The sequence below is a fragment of the Canis lupus genome, chromosome 7, assembly GCF_011100685.1.
Source record: "Canis lupus familiaris isolate Mischka breed German Shepherd chromosome 7, alternate assembly UU_Cfam_GSD_1.0, whole genome shotgun sequence".
NCBI lineage: Eukaryota > Metazoa > Chordata > Mammalia > Carnivora > Canidae > Canis > Canis lupus.
Window position 1 is genome coordinate 72,484,660 of NC_049228.1, and position 22,295 is coordinate 72,506,954.

General features: G+C 36.2%; 1 protein-coding gene across 12 annotated transcripts in view; it reads right to left on the reverse strand.

Annotated features, from left to right (window-relative positions):
• Positions 1–22,295, reverse strand: part of L3MBTL4 (L3MBTL histone methyl-lysine binding protein 4) — a 499,515-nt gene that overhangs the window by 94,444 nt on the left and 382,776 nt on the right. For 11 of the 12 annotated variants that reach the window (XM_038543799.1, XM_038543800.1, XM_038543805.1 and 8 more), the window contains one exon: positions 16,170–16,240. The exons of the other annotated variant lie outside the window; for it this stretch is intronic. In XM_038543799.1, the coding sequence (XP_038399727.1) occupies positions 16,170–16,240 (71 nt within the window). The remainder of the gene's footprint in view (positions 1–16,169; positions 16,241–22,295) is intronic. 12 annotated transcript variants of the gene reach the window in all.

Below are 22,295 nucleotides of genomic sequence, written 5' to 3' on the forward strand. Positions count from 1 at the left end.
ATTATCAAGAACAGAGGCTGTATCAATGCTCCAAAAGAACCAGTGCATCCTGTATTTTGTCTTATAGCACTACAGATGTTTGTGATGGCTGTCAACAACTTTCTAGACTGAAATTGTGAATATTCATCACGTATGCCTATTATGCCATCAGTTTCCTTTCACTTGTCAGAATGTTCCCCTTGACTTCATTGTGGGTACCAAGCTCCTGTCCTTAGAATCACCTTGCAGCCACCTGCAGACAGTTTCCCGCCTCTCCCCACTGACTCCAGCTTGGTCCATTCCTTTATCTGGCCCACATCACACTAAGTATTGCAGAGTCATTACAGAAATACTAAGTACTACAATCACATTTTTAAAAATATTAATGTTTTATGTTTTAGAGCAGTTTGGGGTTTACAGTAAAGTTAAACAGAAAGTACAGAGGGTTCCACCGGTCCCCCTCTCCCCCCAACCCCTCAGAGTTCCCTATTAATATGGGAACTATTAGCATCTTGCAGTAGTATGGTATGCATCCTACCAGTGATAAACCGATATTGATACATTATCATTAGGGACTAAAGTCTATAGTTTACAGTAGGATCCAGTCTGTGTTACACGGTGCCATGGGTTCTAACAAATGTATAATGCCCTGCATTGATCATTATGGTGGATAGTTTCATGCAGAATAGATACACCTTCCTGAAAGCCTGTGTGTTCTATGTATTCATCTCTCCTTGCTCTCCTCCACCCTAAACTCCTAAAAACTACTGATTATTTTTGTTTCTATAGTTCTGCCTTTTATAGAATATTCTAGAGCTGAAATCATGGAGTATACAGTTTTTTTTTCAGACTGGCTTCTTTCACTGAGCAATACACCTTTTTTTAAAACTCATTTCTTTTTAATGTTGAATAATATTCACTGTATGGACGTATAAAGTTTGTTTATCCATTCACTTACTGAAGGATACCTTGGTCGTTTTCAGCTTCTAGTTATTAGGAATAAAGCCTCTATAAGCATTTGTGTGTAGGTTTCTGTGTGAACATGAGTTTCAAACTCATTCGGATAAATACCTAGGAGCAGGAATGCTGGACAGTATGGTAATTCTGTGTTTAGTTTTCAGAAAGAAACTGCCAGACTCTTCCAAAGTGGCCATACTGTTTTGTGTTCTCACCAGCACTGAATGACAGGCCCTGTTGCTCCACACCCTCACTGGTTTGGGGAATTTTAGACATTCGAACAGGTGTACAGGGTATTGAACTGTTGTCATCTGCGGTTCCCTGATGACATACATGTTGAACATCTTTTCATGTGCTCATTTGCCATCTGTGTCTGCCGAAGTGTCTGTTCATATCTTTGCCCTCTTAAGAAGTGGACTGTCTTCTTATGGTTAATTTTTAACAGTTCTTTTATATTTTGGATACAAGTCTTTTATCAGATATATGTTTTCCAAATATTTTCTTCCAGTCTGTGGCTTGTCTTTTCATTTGCTTGACAGTGTCTTTCACAGAACAGAAGTTTTTAGTTTTAATGGAATCCAACTTCTCATGTTTCTCTTTTATGGATTGTGCCTTTGGTGTTGTATTTGAGAACTCACTGCCAAACACAAGGTCATCTAGATTTTCTCCTACATTGTCTTCTACAAGTTTTACTGTGTTATGTCTTACATTTATATCTTGATCCATTTAGCATTTTTTGCACTTGTGTCTTTTTTTGTTTTCTCTCTCTCTCTCTCTCTCCCTTCTCTGATTTTATTTATTTTTAAAGATTTTATTTATTTATTCATGAGAGACACAGAGAGAGGCAGAGAGGGAGAGGCAGGCTTCCTGCAGGGAGCCCAATGTGGGACTCCATTCCAGGACCCTGGGATCATGCCCTGAGCCAAAGGCAGACACTCAACAACTGAGCCACCCAGTCGTCCCTCCATTCTCTGATTTTAATTGAATATTTTACATAATTTGATTTCTCTCCTTTCTTAGCTTATTAATTATACTTTCTTTAAAATTTCATTCATTTCACTTATCCATAAGTTAGAATCACCCCATAAATTGGTGTTATGATCATTTTGAAAAGCACTTGAACAAACTGTGATCAGTTAAGAATATGAAAAATAGGATATTTTAATCCTACCTACCTCTATTTGCTCCTTTTTTTAATGCCCTTTCTTTATATAGGTCTGACTTTCTGACCCATATCATTTTCTTTTTCTCTGAAGAACTTCTTTTGACATTTCTTTCAAGGCAGGTCTACTGGTGATAAATCCCCTCAGTTTGTGTTTGTCTGAGAAAGCCTTTATTCCTCTTTCACTTTTGAATGATAAACTCCCTGTGTTCAGAACTGTTGGTTGTGTTTTTTTTTTTTTCCCCTTTTAACACTTTAAATATTTCACTCTACTCTCCTTTAGCTTAGATGGTTTCTGAAGCAAATCCAAGGTAATTTTTTTTTAAGATTTATTTATTTATTTATTTGAGAGAGAGAGAGAAAGAGAGAGAGAGTGTGAGTGAGCATGAGTAGAGTAGGATGAGGGGCAGAGGGAGAAACAGACTCCCTGCTGAGCCGGGAGCCAGATGTAGGGCTTGCTCCTGGGACTCTGGGTTCATGACCTGAGCCCAAGGCAGATATTGTGGGACCCAGGAAATTTAAAAAATCCCCTACCCCTGGACAAGCAGAGCAGGACTAACTCCGTCTTGTGCTGCACCCGCCACCTCCTGTATAACCCCCACATGACCTGCTTATTGCTTAAGGCGCTGCCCTACCCTAGTCGAGCCGCTGGGCACACCCTAATCGGAAATCGGCTCATAGCAATGTAACCCTGCTTTGTGCCCCCCAAAACTGCGCCGATTCTGACCAAAGTAATAGGCCAGCTCAAATGGATACTATAGGGTAAATTGTAATTCAATCGGCCACCTGCGTGTGGACCGACATGACTGTGCAACTTTCTGTGTATCCCATTGGCCACTGGCCCCTATAAAGCTGCTATGCCTCTTAGTCTCGGGGTCCAAGTCCCTGCTCCGCTGTCGGGTATACTTGGACCCAGGCTGGAGCTTGTAAATAAACCCTCGTGTGTTTGCATCGGTGTCTGCTCCTTGGTGGTTTCTCGGATTCGCAATCTTGGGCACAACAATATTTAACCGACTGAACCACCCAGGTGCCCATCCAATGTAATTCCTATCACTTGTCTACAGGTAAGGTGTTTTTCTCTATGCCTTCCTTGAAGATTTTGTCTTTAATTTTTTTTGTACTTTGAATATGATATACCTACGTGTAGAACTTTTCATATTCATCCTCTTTAGTGTTTTTGTGCTTCCTGGATCCAGGGTTTGGTGTCTGTCATTAATTTTGGAAAATTTTGAGCAATTACTAATTCAAATATTTCTTTTGCTCCTGTTGATCTTTCGTCAAGTCTTCCCATTACATGTATTTTACTCTTTGTAATGGTTCCTCAGTTTGGATATTTTGTAGCATCTTTTTCATTTTCTTATTTGCTTTTCAATTTGGGAAGTTCTACTGACATCACTTCAAGCCCACTGATCCTTTCATTGGCCACAAACCATGATGAGCCTGTCCCAAGCATTTTTCATTTCTCTTACCGTGTTTTTTATTTCTAGCATCTCCTGTTGATTCTCTTTTAGAGTTTTCACCTCTCTGCCTATATTACCTCTCTATTCTTGCATGTTGTCTTTTTTTCCAATAGAGTTATCATAGTTCTATAATTACATAGCTATATCATGATTAAATCCCCATCTCGATAATCCAAAATGTCCACCATATCTGAGCCTGGTTCTGATGCTTGTTTCATCTCTTTAGTCTGTGGTGGGTTTGTTTTGCCTTTTAGCATGCTTTGTAATTGCTGTTGAAAGCCTGACATGATGTATCAGATAATAGGAACTTGGGTAAAAGGTCTTTTGTGTGAGATTTTATGTTAAAATGGCTAGCAGTTGGGCTGCTCAGTGTTTGGTTTATCTGTAGAATGTCAGGCTTCAACTTCTTCCAGTGTCCTGTTTCCTTCTCTATTGTCTTTGGGTTTCCCTAGAAACTCCTTAAACAGTCTGTGTCTCAGGTTCTCTGTTATAAACCTACTGTTACTATATTGGAGTCCTACTGATGTGGTGGTCAAAGTACAGATGGGAGAAGTGGTCTAGAGTCTTATGGTTAAAACTAGGGATTTTTTTTTTTTTTTTTGACTTTTGTTTTGTTTTGTTAATGGGCTTAAGTCTCTGTGGCTTTAGGAAGTTTCCTAGCCTTTTCATTTTCCCTTTCATTCTGTGAGACACATAGCTGGAGGGGATTGGAGCTGTTTAACTGCCTTTCCTCCAGGGCATAACAAGTAAAACTGGTAAAAGAGTTTCCCTTGAGTGCAGGACCTCCACTCTCTGATGTATCTGAAAGACTTGTTGATTTTCAGTTTGTTCAGCTTCTTTCTTGTGAGGATGAGAGGGATGACTTACACATCAGAATTAAACCAACAGTTTGCTTTTTATCTGAGATGACTCCCATGGACAATGTCAGAAGTCTGTGGCAGAGTCACCTCTTCCCTCAGTTCCCTGTGAGAGCAAAGCCACAGGGCATGAAGCCCAAGAAGGCCCTTAAAATTCAGTGTATATACAGCTCATAGCATAAGTCAGTTTTCTAAATAATATATTACTCAAAGTGTAACCACTGATAACTTTCTATGTTTCTATCCTTTACCTAAACTAAAAATGGAGGAATGTATTTTCACCAATTTTAAAGGCCATGTTAGTGGTAGTCTCTAACCTAATGAAGAAATTATGCAGTAAACATGAAATTCACTCTGAGGGATCACTGAGCATTTCCAAACTCTGAGCAATCCGTGTCTATGGAGCTGCAACACTGCTGGTCTGAAGTGAGACAGATGCTTGGACAGACAGAACACTAATTTGAAACATGAGCCTCAAAAAACCACCTCTTCAGAACCAAAAACCCAGTGCTGCTCCAAATATCAATTTGCTATTAAGCTCCCTCTCTCAGACACTCTGCTGCATGCTCCAGCGTAAGTAGTAACAACTTATTCCTTCAGTGGTGGTTAAAGATCTCTAGGCACACAGAGGAACAACTACTTTTGTGATGTGCTACAAAACCAAAAGCACTAACTCTAGGCCTTCACAGCAACTTGCACTATAATTCCATGAATTAAAAATTCCTGGTAAATAAACACACAGAGGCTGTGCTGAAGGCTTTTTAATGTGTGTGTAAAACCAGTGAGTTTCGTAACTCTGAGCCTCCTTCTAGAGAGAACTAAGTGAAATAAAAGATGTCTGAGAAGATTTATGTCTTTTAAACCTATGAGTAGGCCCACAAGTTATGGCTTTCTGGTATACTGCTTAATCCTTCATTTTCAGTTTTGGCTCCCTCGTTGTGGTTTCCCAACTTCCTGTTACTCTGATGCTATGTATCTCCTTACTCTGATTTTCTTCAGTCTCTCCAGACTTTGACTTTCTAATGATACCTCAGCAGTGGCTTTCCTCCACTGTATTCAGATCTCTTTGGTACAAGGCAGCACCCGCAAATCTAGGTATGAAGGGAGTCTTGGACACACACATAATATCATCGATGGTAGAGCTTGTAAGTTTCAAGCATATGACAGAACTTCCTATATGAAGACTATTCAAATTAGTATGAAAATAAGATAGGTTATTTTTTAAATGTTATTGAAACAATTCAGGAATACAATAAGCTAGACTATTACATTAAACCTTACATAAAAATCTGGGGTAACTGGGTGACAGGCACTAAGGAGGGCACCTCATGGGATGAGTACTCGGTGTTATACTATATGTTGGAAAATTGAATTTAAATAAAAAAATAATTTAAAAAAGCCTTACATAAGAATCAATTCCATATAGAGTACAGACTTAAATGTTAAAAAGATGAGACCACAGATTTTCTAACACAATATGTACTCCTTATGACCTTAATGTTGGAATAAGGATGAAATTAAAACTAGAAACCATGAAAGAAAAAAGTGATAAACCTGAAAATTCATATTTAATTTAGTTAAAAAAATGAAAAAAGCATTCAAGGTAGGAGCACAAGATGGGAGTATATACAAAAATTATTAAGATCTATAACAATGAATAATTGGTATCCATAATACATTAAGTCAGCTTCAAATCTGCAATAATGACATAAGGAAGAATAAAATGGACAAAGGGCAGGAATAAGCAATAGTCATTATGTGCAAGGGTAAAGTAATTATAATTACTTTCTTTTGTTGTTAGGAGAGTATATAGGTATGTACACTTTAAAGGTAGGTTGACAGTAACACTCATAATTTATAATGTGCAACTTTTGATTAAACAATTTCACTTTCAGATATTAATCCTTAAAAATATTCCCACAAATGCCCACATATAATTGTATGAGTATTTACTGTGTGTGGGTTTTAAATGTAAAGGCTGAAAAAAAAATGTTAATAAATGAGAATTAAATTAAATAAATTATTGTAGAATCACCCAGTGAAATTTTGTGGCTGTTAAGCAAGAATATGGCAGGAATTCTACCCCCAGTTATGATGGAGTAGCTTTAGGAGACCAACCTACTTACAAAGGATGACAAGAAAAGCGGGCCCACAGATGATTCAGATTAGAATTATAAGACACAGAATTAATAACTATGACTAATGTGCTTAAGAAATTAGATGGCAAAATAAAGAACTTTACTCAAAAATTATAATCTATTTTAAAAATCATAATGTGTTGGGATGCCTGGTGGTTCAGTTAGCTAAGTGACTCTTGATTTTGGTTAATGGTCTCAGTCAGGATCTTGGGATTGAGCTCTACATCAGGTCTATGCTCAGCAGGGAATTTGCTTGAGATTCTCTCTCTTCCTCTCCCCTTCCCCCCCTGTGCTCTCTCTTTCTCTTGCTCAAATAAGTAAATAAATAATCATAATATGAAAAAAAAATAATCATAATATGAAAATTCCAGAACTGAAATATGCAGTTAACTAAAAATTCTTTGGGGAGAGCAGTTTGGAAGCTGTTGAAGAGAGTATTGATCTTAAGGAAAGGTTAGTGGGAAAAAAATCCAAACTAAAGCATATAGTTCAAAGAGGAAAGAAAACACAGAAAATAGCACGTAGGACATGTAATCAAGAAATAGTGTAATATATTTATAGGTAGACTCTTAAAAGAAGAGAAAGAAGAGAATGGAGCATAAGCAATATTAAAGAGATAGCAGTCAAGAAAATTTTCAAAATAATAAAAGTCATAGGTATACCCACAGGCTTAAGAAGCACTATGAAAAAAAAAAGAAAAAAAAAAAAAAGAAAAAAGAAAAAGAAAAAAAGAAGCACTCTGAATCCCCCAAAGACAGAGGCCTACATCTGGGCACTACATAATAAAACTTCTGAAACCCAAAGACAACAAAAATATCTAAGTAGCCAGAGACAATAAGATACACTCCCAACACACATTCCTTTCGAAGGAGACACAATAAAACCTCAAATGACTTCTCGAGGAAAACCATGTTAGTTAGAAGACAATGAGACATCATCTTTAAAACCTGAATAAGGGGATCCCTGGGTGGCTCAGTGGTTTAGCGCCTGCCTTTGGGCCAGGGCATGATCCTGGAGTCCCCCGCTCCTGGCATGGAGCCTGCTTCTCCCTCTGCCGGTATCTCTGACCCCCCCCTCCCCCCGTGTATGTCTGTCATGAATATATAAATAAAAAAATTAAAAAATAACCTGAATAAAAATTAACTGCCAATCTAGAATTGTATAACCAGTATAAATATTCTTCAAAACTTAAGGCAAAAGAAGGACATTGATGGACAAAAAAAATCATAGCCACTCATAGCCATCAGAAATACAAGAAGGAGCCTTTCACAGAGGAAAAATGATCCTATAAAAAGATGGATACTAAATCAACATTAAAATTAATGTTGTTTTCTACTAAAACAACATTAAAAATGCACAACAACAAGGTAACATATGGGGAAAATGGTATGATGAAATAAATTCTTGGTTAATAAAGCAAGAAATATAAAAATAAACATGACACTATTAAGAAAAATAGAGAATTATTAAAGTGATTGATATAAACCCAACGTAATAGTAAAAATATTACATATAAATGTATTAAATACTCCAATTAAAAGACTACTACAGTCAGTTTGATATCAAAGTAAATATCACATATCACTTGCAAGAGACATACTGAAATATAAACACACAGATGAGGATATAAAAGGATGGCAAGACTAACACTAACCATCACTAACCATCCAAATGCTAACTAGAAAAAACTGACGTGCTACATTAATACCAGACAGAGTAGACTTTAGGGAAAGAAGTACTAGAAGAAATAAAGATACATTTCAAAATGATAAAAGGAATGAGACCATATAATGTTTGTCCTTCTCCGACTGACTTATTTCACTCAGCATAATACCCTCCAGTTCCATCCACGTCGAAGCAAGTGGTGGTTATTTGTCGTTTCTAATGGCTGAGTAATATTCCATTCATTCATTTGGGGAATATAAAAAATAGTGAAAGGGAATAAAGGGGAAAGGAGAAAAAAATAAGTGGGAAATATCAGAAAGGGAGACAGAACATGAAAGACTCCCAATTCTGGGAAACGAACTAGGGGTGGTGGAAGGGGAGGAGGGCAGGGGGTGGGGGTGACTGGGTGACGGGCACTGAGGTGGGCACTTGACGGGGTGAACACTGGGTGCTATTCTATATGTTGGCAAATTGAACACCAATAAAAAATAAATTTATTTAAGAAAATGATAAAAGGGGAATTGATCAGGAATATATAATAATTCTTAGTTTATATAAGCCTAATAATATAGTATGAAAAAATATATATAGTAAAAGGAAAAATCATAAATTTCACAATCATAGAAGAGTGATTTAACACATTTCTTTCAGGAACAAACAGAAGGAAAAAAAAGCAGAAAAACCAAGCAGACAAAAAAAAAATAGTATCAGTAAAAATAAAGAAGATCTAATAACATGATTAACAAACTCATTGTTCAAAATATGTTTTTTGACCACAGTAGAATAAAGCTAGAAGTCAATAAATAAAAGATAATAAAATCCACAACTATTTGTAAGTGAAGTATTACATATCAACCTATAGATAAAATGATTCACAGTGTAAATGAGAAAATATTTTGAGTTAATTGATTATGAAATTTGACAAATCAAAAAAAATTTAATGTAGAAAAGTGATGCTTAGATTAATACTAATAGCTTTAAGTGCATATATTAAAAAATAAAATGATCTAGGTAGTCATTTAAAGAAGTTAAAAAACAATAGTAATAATAAATCACAAAAAATTAAAGCAAGAAAATTGAAATATAATCATAGAATAAAGGAGAAAACAAATGCACAGTAGAAAAAAATCAACATAGTCCAAGTAAAACATTTAAAAAATCTAAATACTAAGTATCTAAATACTTAAGGAAATTGAATCTCTAATTAAAATTCTTCCCATTAAAGGAGAGAAAATGAGTGGGAAAAATCAGAGAGGGTGACTAAGCATGAGAGACTCCTAACTCTGGGAAACAAACAGGAGGTAGTGGAAAGGGAGTTGGGCGAGGGGGATGGAGTGACTGGGTGACAGGCACTGAGGGGGGGCCTTGATGGGATGAGCACTGGGTGTTATACTATATGTTGACAAATTGAACTCCAATAAAGAAAATACACACAAAAAAATTCTTCCCATTAAAAAAGTCCAGGCTCAGAAAGTCTTCCTGGTGAATTTTGTCTAAATAGTTACGAAAGAAATGGCACTATTCTTACTTACATAAACTCTTTGTGAGAATGGAAAAAGAGTACATAACTTCCCAGTTCATTTTATGAGGTCGTCATACTCTTCGTACCTAACCATAATGAGGTCTTTACAAGAAAGAAAATTCATAGACCAACTTCTTTTATGAACATATTTGAAAAAGTCCTTTATAAAATATAAGAAGTTCTCTCAGCATGGCAGTTAGACTGTAAAAATGATCGTGCAAGCTGAAAGTGAGCTAAATACAAGATGGGCTTAATAAGCAGTGAGGAAAACTGATTTCCCCATGACCTTTATAAATTTGATTTCTCTATGACCTTTACAAATATTCAAAATAGTAAAAATCTTTACTGTCAATTATAATTATATAGAGAAATTTAAAAAAATAGTAGCAATATTTTTAGTACACTGTGATTGAAAACATTAAAGACACTGAGAGTGTTTATTTCTTTCTAAAAAACTTATCAAGAGTTGAGTAGTGTTGACTTTCCTCTTGTCCTATAGTTATGATGTAGAGCAAGCATCTTTTCTATGCTTTGGTAAATTATCAAACTCCTTTCCAAGTTTGGATCTCCTTCCAACATTTTATCTTTTCCATCTACAATGCTGTAAAATCTCTCTGAGTTCCCTTAATGTGAAGGGATTTTTTTTCCTTCCAATATCACTTCCTACAGGACATACTCACCTAGTTTGTCTCAACCATCTTCTCATTTATATCAGAGAGTGTTTTCACTGAGTTCCTCTGGCAGCACAGTTAGAATCTCTCAAATGGGGGGGGCAGTGCCAGCATCTCCATGGCTGGCTTTTTATATAAATCTGTTGACATTTGATTAGAATTTCACTTCTAATATTATCACTTTGTTTTTTTTACTGTACTTTCATATATGTTGGCCAATACTCTTTGGAGTACCCACTTTTGTAAAACAACACATGTGTTTCTCACTGGGAGCAAGTAGGCAACATAACCACATTCACTGCTGTCAGTATGTGAACTGAATAACAGATGTGCTGGGACCAATTACTGACAGACTGTGAAAGAAGAGACATCACTGGTCACTGATCATTACGCAGATCTGTTAGGTAGTGATTTGTGGACAAGGGCTGGTACTTGGTGTAATGGCCCACAGTTAATACACTGTGTAACTAAAATCTGAATTGTGTTGTTAGGGGACTGGAATTATTTAATGAAACCATGGTAACTGAAATTCACTGCATATTCAGTAAGGTGGACTCTACCTGCATTGGTAAAGAAATATTGGTTCTATGTTTTGATCTGGGTGCTGATACATGAATATTCATTTATTGAAATTTATTGAGTATTACATATATAATTTACACAAATTTTTCCAAAAATATGATAAACTTTAAGAAGAAATTTCCTTAAGAATCTTTATAACTCATCACATTAACAGAATAAAGAGAAAAAACATGTGATCATCCAAATAGATGCTGAAAAAGCATTAGATAAAATTTAACACCTATTCATAAAAATAAAAACACAAACTAAAAGAGGAGGCAGTTTTCTCAATCTATTAAAAACATTACAAAAAACTGTAGCAAACCTCATACTTAATAGTAAACTTCTGAAAGCTTTCCTCCTGAAAGATCTGAAAGATGCCTTCCTATCATTTATCTATTCAACATTATACTGTAGGTCCTAGCTGAGAGAAACTGCCTAACATTATTGAAAACTACTAAAGAATGCCTAATTAAATGGAAGGATGTACCATGCTCATGAATTAGAGAATGCCAATTCACCTGAAATTGATCTATACATTCACTGCAATTCCAGTCAAAATCAGGGTATGCTGTTTGGTGTGTGTGTGTGTGTGTGTGTGGTGTGTGTGTGAATAGATAAGCTCTTTAGATATGCAAAGGAACAAGAATAGCCAGGCAATCTCAGAGAAAAAGAAAAGAAAATGGGAAGAGTGGCATTTTGGCTATCAGGATTTATTATATAAAGTTAAAAAATTATAGTAATTAAATCAGTAAGGTACTGGCATGAGAATAGACAAGCCAAAGGAATAGAACACAATCCAGAAATAGACGCATACAAACACAGTCACTTGATTTATGATAAGCAATAGGGGAAAAGGTCTTTTTTTACTAAATGGTACTGGGTCAACTGAATATTCATATAAAAAGTTAATCTTGGCTCCTATGTTATGCCATTTATAAAAAATCAGCTGCAGGTGTATTGTAGATCTAAATATAGATTTTAATCTGAAAGATCAAACAATAAAGGTTCTAGAATAAAAAACAGAATATCTTCATGAACATGTAATAGGCAAAAGTTTTTAAATAGGACACTAGAAGTGCTAACCAAAATGGAAAGGATTAATGTACTCTATTAAATCTTGGACTTTCTATTTATCACAAGGCACCATTAAGAGAGTGAAATGGCAAATCATAGACTGGAGAAGATACCTGCAATATATCTAACCAACAATGGATTTGTTTACAGACATCAAGAACTCTTATATATCAATAAGAAAATGACAATCTAAAAGACAAATGGGAAAGATATTTCACAAAAGAGGATATTCAAATGGCCAGTAAACACGAAAATGTGTTCAAGCCCATTAGGCCTCAGGGAAATGCAAAATTAAAAGCATAATTAAACAGTACTGCAGACCCAAATAAATGGCTAAAATTAGGGACTGACAAGCATTAACCTGCTAGCAAGGATGTGGAGTACCTGCAGTTTCCAAGCTGTGCTGGCAAGAATGTACTGGTGCAAAGACTTTGTAAAAATATTTGATACCAGCTCCTAAATATAAACCCATTCAATTACCCAGAAATTTCCCTCTTCAGTATGTACCCTACAGAAATGCATACACATATCCACGAAATCACATACAAGAATGTCCCTAGTAGCACCACTGCTGAGAGGGCAAAACTGAAAGCAACCAATATTAAAATGGACAAATTGTGGCACCTTCATAAAATTGAATAAGATGCAATTCTGAGAATAAGCAAACAAGCAAACCACGATTCGAGTGAAATTCACGAATGCAATGTTAGCAAAGAGTCAAACATAAAATAATATATATTGTGTGATTTCAGTTATAAAATGATCAAAACAGGGCCACAGCAGCTAACAGTGACAGAAATCAGAAGAGGGATTGTCCTGCCAGGAGGTGATAATTGAACAGCATGAGGGGGGCTTCCACTCAGATTCTATTTCTTGACCCACCCAGTGGTTAAATTTGTGTAATCTCTTGACCTTGTCTAAAATTATTACTTAAAAAATAAGAAAAAGAAACTAGCCAGTGAATATGCACTGACTTATTAGAAAGAGAGCCATGATCTACCAGCAACTAGAGAAAAAAAGTCAATGGTAGTTCATCAAATATGATTTTATAATGGTAACAAAACCAAAAGATGAATTATTATATCGAAAATTAGTCTGTAAGGGATTATTAACAATGTTTATCTTTGTCATGCTTATCTCTTGTATTTTTTGCTTTATGAAATTTTTGCATTTTTTAAAGATTTTTTTTAAGATTTATTTATTTATTGATGATAGACAGAGAGAGAGAGCCAGAGACACAGGAGGAGGGAGAAGCAGGCTCCATGACGTGGGACTTGATCCCAGGTCTCCAGGATCACGCCCTGGGCTGCAGGCAGCGCTAAACTGCTGTACCACTGGGGCTGCCCAAATTTTTGCATTTTTAAAAAGGTGAGCCTTAGTTACACATTTGAAAACAAAAATAGTAAAGAGTTAAAATAAAAGCTTTCTAGCTGAACATTCCACAATACCAAAGATGTCTCCTGGGGTAGAGCTATGCGGTGACCTTGATAGTGACATGCATCTATGGTACCAAATAGTTGAGTTTTAGCTGCTCTGGGTCTGGGCTCTCTAAGTGGGCAAAAGGGCAGATCACTAAAATGAGCAGGTCTCTGACACTTAATGGAAAATGTACTTTAATTAGCTTCACTCAACCTGTATTCAAAGGAGATTTTGTGCAGTTCTCTGTGGGACACTCACTGAGCAACAGTAAAAACCTGAAGGGCCACCACACAGATGCTCAACTCAATTCCAGAGAAGGGATGTGGTGCAGCACATATGGCAATGATATCTTCATGCATTGTTTTACATAACAAAAGGCAGAAAAGAGAACTACCATTTGCCGTGTCTCATGTGCAAAACTCAGTATGCTTTACCTGTAAACCTATAGATTAGTAAGACAAATTAACTTCTGTCAATTTTACTACCGGACATTTTTTTAGTTAATCATGTTTCCCTCAACAAATTTATAGAGGTACTTAAATATTTCTACCATCCAATATTACTTTTATACATTATTATGGTAAAAGGAAGAACGTTGTATCCCTAAGAAGTATCCTTGAAAATTATAGGTAGTTTTTTTATTATATATCTGCCAAGAATATCTATTGTGAGTAAAATTTAGAAAACAAAGATGTTTACGAGTAAAAATTAAAAATACGCCCAGGATATGAAAAACACAAGCTGCCATGTGCGTGTGTACATATGTACACACAATCCTTAAATATCAAAAATGTAACATCTGCCCTCATAGAAGCCTAGAACAAATTTTAGCCCATTTTCCTTTAAAAAAAAAATGCTCCTGATGAATTAAGAAGGTATTTATTCAATCTATACTCAACGGCAAGAGTAAGAATTTGGAATTTATGCTCTGATTTACAGGCAAAAAAATAAAAGAAAATATTAAATAATCATTCAATGTCATGATCACACCCTCAACTCTTCCTCTCCTGCAAAAGCTTTCATTCAAAGCAACTTCCTCTTTTTTCTCTATAAAGTAACATTCCTCTCCTTTGTTTTTGGGATTTGCCATTTGCTGGTGGTTTTATTTTATTTTATTTTATTTTATTGCTTGTCCCTAACTGAAATTCTTTGCTCTTCCCAAATAAACTCATTTTGCTGGTAAAATAACTGGCTGTTTTATTTTTAAGGTTGACATAACAGACCTTTCAAAAGCGATGCAGAAAAGAATAAGTATACACTGAACAAGCTAGAAGAGATTTCATCTTTCACATTATGCAAATACATTTTGCTAGTGATATCTTCTATTTTTATAAGGATGATCCTCATTACTACTTTTACTATGTGAATTACAAAATTGACTGTGTATCTGTTTTAACAGGAACATATACATAATTACTCTGCGAAGATAGTTTCAAAAGTGTCAAAATATGAATTAAAACACTGACACTTTTTAAGGGCTCCTTATATGGTTCCAAAACACATGTTGTTTACAGTAAGGAGGCTTGGTAAAATGGATTAGAACATTTGTATGGAGCAGTTTCTAAAATATCAGTAATTTATTTTATTTAAAGCAATGTTCAGATCTGATGATGTTACACAGAATTCTTCTGGTTAGGGAGAAATGTGTGGATGCACCATGAAACCAAAGAAACTTAACTGCCTTCCATTTTCTGTGGAAAAGATTCCTCCTCCCTTCGTGACTGAGATGAAATCAAGAGTTGTTCCAATCACAAGCTGAGTTTGGTCCCTGCCTGAAGTGAACAGGTTAGCTTTGCTCAGAGATGTCATGGTTCTTTTTGTTCGGTGGCTGCCAACCATATTCTTTTTTCCTTAAGAAAAGTGTAATGGGTAATAATCCTATCGGAGATGAGTGCAGTGCTACAAAGTTGTGCTTATTTGTTGCACTTTTTGGTCAAGTCAGCAGAAAACCCACTGGATTTTCTTTTCCTCTGGAAGAGGAACAGGGCTCCTGCTGTCTGTTCTGGGAGATGTTAACACGCAAAACTATGATGGCAGAAGACACAGGACACTAATATAAGTTACCAATGTTTTCATCTGATAAAATAAAAATTATTGCACTTAGTAAACACAACTAAGGGGAAGCTTATTCCTTAGCTTGCTGCAATATAACCTCAAAATTATAGATGAGATTCTGTCTATATCGAACCTTAACTGGAAAGAAACAGAATTAAATGAAACCATGCAATTCTTTTTCCTACACTCCAATAATCCTTCAGCTTTCAGTTTTAAGTTTAAACAAAACTTTTCCTCCAACAACCTTCTTGCCCATCTTAATAATGAGGTACATTTCCCAGTCCCCCGCACCCCCAGCCTATAAAAAGGCCATGAGACACTTCCAGTTTCCCTCCTTCATGCTCAGCAGATGGCAGAGATTCCACCACAGAGACCTCTACCTCAATAGGTTTTGGTTTATCCTATCATGAGTGAGGACCACAGAAATTACAGTCTAGTCCTGTCACTTTAAAAATGAGAAAATCAAGGTTGGATGGAGAAGTAGTGGAACCTATCTGTCTGTAGGGTTGAGATTAGAACACAAATCTTTTCCTCTCATCAAGCTCTATTCCACTCTCACCTACAGGAATGATAAAGTCAACCCAGCAAACAAATAAGACATTCTTGACAACAAAAAGCATAGTCTGTGTTTTTCCTTTGTTTTTACCTCTGAAGAGATTATCCAAGTCAATATCTTCTTTTCCTTTGATTTTCAAACACTTTGCCTGCTGTACAAGCCTGGGCAAAGAACAGAAATAAAATCTAGATTCATTATCCTGTGAGGTAGGAATAAATCATGACAGCAGCACAAATTTAAATAGAAACCACGGAGTAAACAATAGTGAATTAGCAGGTATTTTGCTGCAGAGACTTGTTACAATTTTTCTTCAGTTGAAGATTTTAAAAACATATTTTCTTCAGAAACGCTAACTTTGAAACCTGCAACTTGAAAGTTCTCCCTCATTCTGTTACAGCAAAAAGTTTCTAAAATTCTCTGGAGAATAATCTCTTCAGATTCTGAGGAGGAGCTATCAGGGATGATAGGGGTAGTATGGTAGTAAGTGGGTAAATAGTAATTGCTACTGATGATTTTAGCTCTTATTTTAATCAGAAAATTATATACATTGTGCTTAAACAACTGTATAAAGTAATTTAGTTACACAGTTGAATGTCAGAGAATTAATTAACTTTTAAAATGCTCCCATATGCGGTAAGGACTAATTTTGTAACTCTTCCATCATACAACTTGATTAAAACTTGAGGCTCATGGAATATGTAAGTTTGTAATGAATATGGAAGTTTCTAAAATGAAACTTTTCGGTGTTGCTAATTACCTAGTAATTAATTTTAAGTAGAGACCTTAAGATACTTGATTAATTTATCCATATATGTATTTACGATTTTAATGAAAATTATAATAGCTTGTTTTGCAAATGCATTTTCCTATTGCACTTGTACAGCAGCACTCTCATTTTATCCTCTCTGACAAGTTTCTGAGTACTGTTTCAATTTCTGTTTTAGATGAGGATACCGATTCAATCACCAAAGCCTTACACAGAAACCTAAGTGACTTGTACATAATTGGAGGTAATTTTATCTGTATATTCTATAAACATATATATCATGATAAAAACAAATTCTATTTATCAGCTTTTTTCCCCTTACATTAGACATTTTTTTAACCAAAAATGCAAGAAACGGAGAAAGAATTTCTTTTGAAATCCCATGTTGGACCTTAAAAGGAAGCCCTACATGGCTACTGTGGCATAGTCTAGCTCTGGGCAGTGAAGCTATGATCTAGTGTGGATACCAGCACGCTCAGTGGAGAAAACTGCATCGAGGCTCTAGGCTGCTACCCCAGAGTTCATTTTTAAATTCTATAGATCTCAGCTTCCCAACCTGCAAAATGGAGACTGGATTTGCCTTACAGGGTTCATTCTGAACCATCAGAGAAACATTATATTATAAAATAATCTACAAGCTTTTATTCAGCATGGACATGCATAAAAATGTGAGGAATAATTTCATTAATTTGATATGCTTAATTTTCATTATACTCTGGATATATACAGATCATCATGATTTATTTACATCCTTGTAGGAAAGAATATTAACAATAGAGGGTTTAAATTGAAGCAGTGAGCATCTGGTGGAGAGAGCTGGTCAACATGGAATGCTAGAGGCACAACATGTGCACTAAATAGCATGATGCAGTCATTTCTCAAAGTAGAAGATGAAAAAAAGAACAATTTAGTCTGCTTATGTACTTTGGAAAATATTTGTTTGGGTATATTCCCCCAAAATTTACAGATTTGATGAAACTGAGTTGATTTTTAAATCATCTTAAAGCATCCCTCTACAACAGATTCTGATGAAGATCTTGATTCTATCTTAAAAATTTGAAAAATAGAAGCTGGTGTGCTTTATATAACTTCGATGGGGATTTTAAAAAGCAATTTAAAAATAAATAAATTTACTGAGTAGCTTTAAAAATATTCCAGGCACTGCCACTAACCACAGATACATTTCAGTGCAGTTTGCTTTCAAAATTATTACATCACTAGGGAGATACACCAAGTCAAACACTAATCAGTTCAGGTTCGTTAACATTTCCTGAGTGAGACAGGTACCTTCTAAGGATTCCTAGACTCTTCACTTTGTTTACCCTCTTTTCATTTTCACAAAACCACTCTAAGGCAGAGAGGTATAGTGCCCTTGATATAAGTAAAGAAACTGAGACTCAGAGATACTAAACCACTCGCCCATCTTGGGCACACAGTGAGTCAATGGGGAAGCCAGAACACAAACTCAAGTCTGCAGATTCCAAATCCAGGTTTCCCCTTACTCTGCGCGTCACTGTCCATGCTTGCTGAGCATTTCCAGAAGGCATCAAGAATGAGATGTCATAGGCACAGCAAAAGAAAGGGATGCTCCTGGCCGCTGGAGGGAGAGATGGTCTGGATCTGGGCTAGTGAGGAACTCTATGGAGAATGCAGTCGGGTCTGGTTCGGAAAGAAGGGAGATGTGCAGGACTGATGGGCTTATAAAGCTCTAGAAAATCAGGGTGGGATAAAAGCAGAAACTGCCGTAGACTGGGCATCAGCAAAATGAGAGGGACAGTGTTTGCGGACATGAAGAAGCTAATCAACCTATTAGGCCTGCTCTGTGCAAGGAAAGGAGGGATCGAAGGTGAGGATAAAAGAATCTGCTAGAGCCAAGCTGTGGAGAGCCTTACTCACTGTTCTCAAGTGTCTGGACATCATCTTGCTGGCAGAGAAAAAAAGCGATTGAAGTGTTGCATCTTAAAAGAATCTACTGCATACAGGCAACAGAAATGTTTGGTGATGATTAGGTCAGCAATGTGCCAAAAATTAATTATTTGTTTGTATTTTAGTTAAAAAGGCAATACCATTGAAATCTCCGGGTATTATTTTTCACCAGTAACTCTGCCTGAACCTTGGCCTATACCTTTCATCATAGTTCCAGCCACTCCAAACAATCTTCAAAATCTTTTATTAATGCTATTGCTGTTGTAGCAGCAAGTGTCAGGCTAAATGTGTGTCTGTGTACCCTCAATTCACCACACAGGAAAGCATATGAATTAGGGGATTACTGCTTCTGTTGGTGAGACCTGCCCCTGTCATTTCATAGTCTCTGCTATCCCATTGGTTTTCCACTTACCTTATCCTTAGGATTTTGCTACTTCCTGTTGGAAAAGGGGGCTGCATGCTCTCTGACCCCCCTTTCTATGCTTCTGCTACATTTAATAAGGCAAGTTAGTGGCTACTGTTTTTCTGGGCTCAGGAAATGCTGGGCCCTGAGCTAGATGCCTAACATGAAGGAGGTAACATTAATGTAATATCTCAGTCACGCAGTAAGTAGAAGAGCCAACATGGAAAAATCAGAATTTGGAGTTAAGTCAGGTTAGTCTAAATGTAGCTAGACACCCTCTAGAACAGGAGCTGCAAACAGCAGCCCAAGAGTCAAATCCTGCCCCTTGCCTATTCCTGTGAATGAAATTTTAGTAGAATACAGCCATGCTCATTCATTACTTACTGTCCACAGTTGCTTTCACACAGGAATGGTCAAGCTGAGTAGCTATAGCAGAGATCTTAAGGCTGGCAGAGCTTAAAAGTATTTACTATGTGGCCCTTTCGAGAAACAGTTTGCTGACTCTTGTTCTAGCAGTAAAGGAAAAGGTTCCTAAACCCAAAAATATACATATGATATGTGATAGTTTTATATTACTACCTTTTCTCAAAACTGCCTTAATAACTGTAGTTAGTTATTACTTAGAATAGGTCTTCACAGGCAAATATCGAACTCTACTTTTTATTTTTTAGACAAATTGCCCAGGTCCAATCAATATTTCTTTGAGCTTTTCCCACATACGGGTATTACATTCAGCCAAAATGGTATCTGCCACCAAGAGGCTCATAATCTACCAGAGGATACAGATGTGTGCAGTGCCAACTTTCACACAAAGTAGATTGAGAAAACGGCTACACAAATGATGAGAAACTGCTTTGTGGGAGGGGATTTTCTGCTTAAAAGATCAGAAAGAAAGCTTTCAGGGAGAAAGGAGTCTGTGTAGGCCTCAAAGCAGAGGGAGAAGGCAGAGGGAGAAGCAGGCTTCCTGCAGGAAGCCTGATGTGGGACTCAATCCCAAGACCCTGGGATCAGGCCTGAGTCAAAGGCAGAGACACTCAACCACTGAGCCACCCAGGCATCCCCTATGTATGCAATCTTTCTTCTGTGTGTGTATGTGTGTGTACACTTGTTTATATGTGTGTTTGTATATGTGAATTTATAGTAAAGCAAAATAAATAAAAAACCTGTAAGACTCTAGAAATCAAGGGCAAATTCATATAGTATGTTTAGTTTATAAATAAAATATAATTCAGCTTTTAAAAATACTGCATTATAAACCATCAACAAATGACACACATATGAAAATGTTAATTGTACCATTATTTAAAGAGGAAAAATACTGTAGACGATGTCAATAGGGGAGTTAACTGAATAAATTAAGGTATGTCCACAATATGAAATATGATACAGTTATTTAGAGTTATTTAAAACAATGCATTGGGGGCACCTGGGTGGCTCAGTCAGTTAAGCATCTGCCTCCAGCTCAGATCATGATCTCAGGGTCCTGGGTTTGAGATCTGTGTCAGGATCCCTGCTCAGTGGGAAGCCTGCTTCCTCCTCTCCCTCTGCTACTCCTCCTGCTGTGCTCTTTCTCTTTCTCTCTCTTGCTCTCTCTCCCTCTCTGTCAAATAAATGAATAAAATCTTTTAAAAGATTAAATAAAAAAAACAATGCACTGGATCCATTTGTATTAATATGAAAAATTACCCATGATATAATGCTAAATAAATAAAAGATATTTTTAAGCTAGTATCTTTTATTGTCAGACTTTCTTTAAGCCAACAAACAATGGTTTTATATGACAGTCCATAAGAGATTAGGCAAATTTGTTTTTTCTTTGTGGATAGACTTAGTTACTTAAGTCTTTACAACTTTTCCATGTAAAAATAAAAGTCCAAGACCAGATTATTTTTCTTTGGGCCATAAATGCTGACTTATTTACAGGTGTCTTGCTCAGAGTACATTTTATTAAAACTTCAGTGTTTAATGTTAGGGTCCTTGAAAACTTCACTCACATGTTAATCTGTCAGGAATGTGGCCTCTTTCCCCTACATTCAACATGATTATATCCTAACCTATCCAGAGTAATACAAGCTAACCTTGAAAGAAACATTAACACAAAATTACTGTAATATTTTTTAAAAGACTGAATGTATATCTGAATATCCATATGTGTACATAAATACAGAAAAAGTATAAAAGAGAACATGATCACACAAGTAACCTCAAGACACACCTCAGAGCTGAAGAGTAGGCAGTGATAAATTACATTTTAAAAATTTCTTTATTACCTGAATTACTGCAGTGGGAATTTTATCATATTTTTACAAGTCTGTAAGTTATGTTATTTGACCAGAGAAAGTCTGAGTATCACTATTTTTTTATTTTTAGGTTTTTTTTCTTTTTACTGATCTATATTTTCTAATTTTCCTATAATACACAAGAAGGCACACATACAAATGCTTTAGTTATGAGAAAAAAAATCATGTTAACTGTCCCAATTTTACTATTTGCAATGAATGGGAAATGACTGTTTTACAGTCGGATCAATTGTGTAGATGAGAAAAAATGCCCACTGGTGCTTGGGCAACAAAATTATGTTTTTCTGGTGTGCAGGAACACCAATATTCCTTTACGCAAGGAACCATGGAGATTTTAGTACAGGCTGTTCTGTAGCATTTAATTAATAAGAGCCTGGGCCAAGGCAGGATTCAAGAAATCCAGAGATCCACAATAAATTATAAAATGCCTGTGAGAACCAGCTTAGAGAAAAATGTTTAAATATCTTTTAAAGGCATACATTGAGTATTTTATAACATTTTGAGAGAAGTGCAAATTTGTTTACAAACCATCAGACTATAATGAAGGTGCCAAAGGAACCAAGGCAAGAGGGATCCAATGAGGGCCAAGTCCTTTTACCCCAGCACTGTTACTGTCTACACTCCTGAGCTGATCCTGGCACGACTCACTTCATTTTCAATTTGCAAAATATTCAACAGAACCACCTCCCTCTTTTTTCCCTAATAGCATGGATCTGTGTATGGTCTCTAGGAGGTTAAGATAGGTAATTGCTGGAAACATTTTAAGTGTTGCCCATTCACTGCCTTGTTACTTCTTTCATGGCACTTAACCACAGTCTATG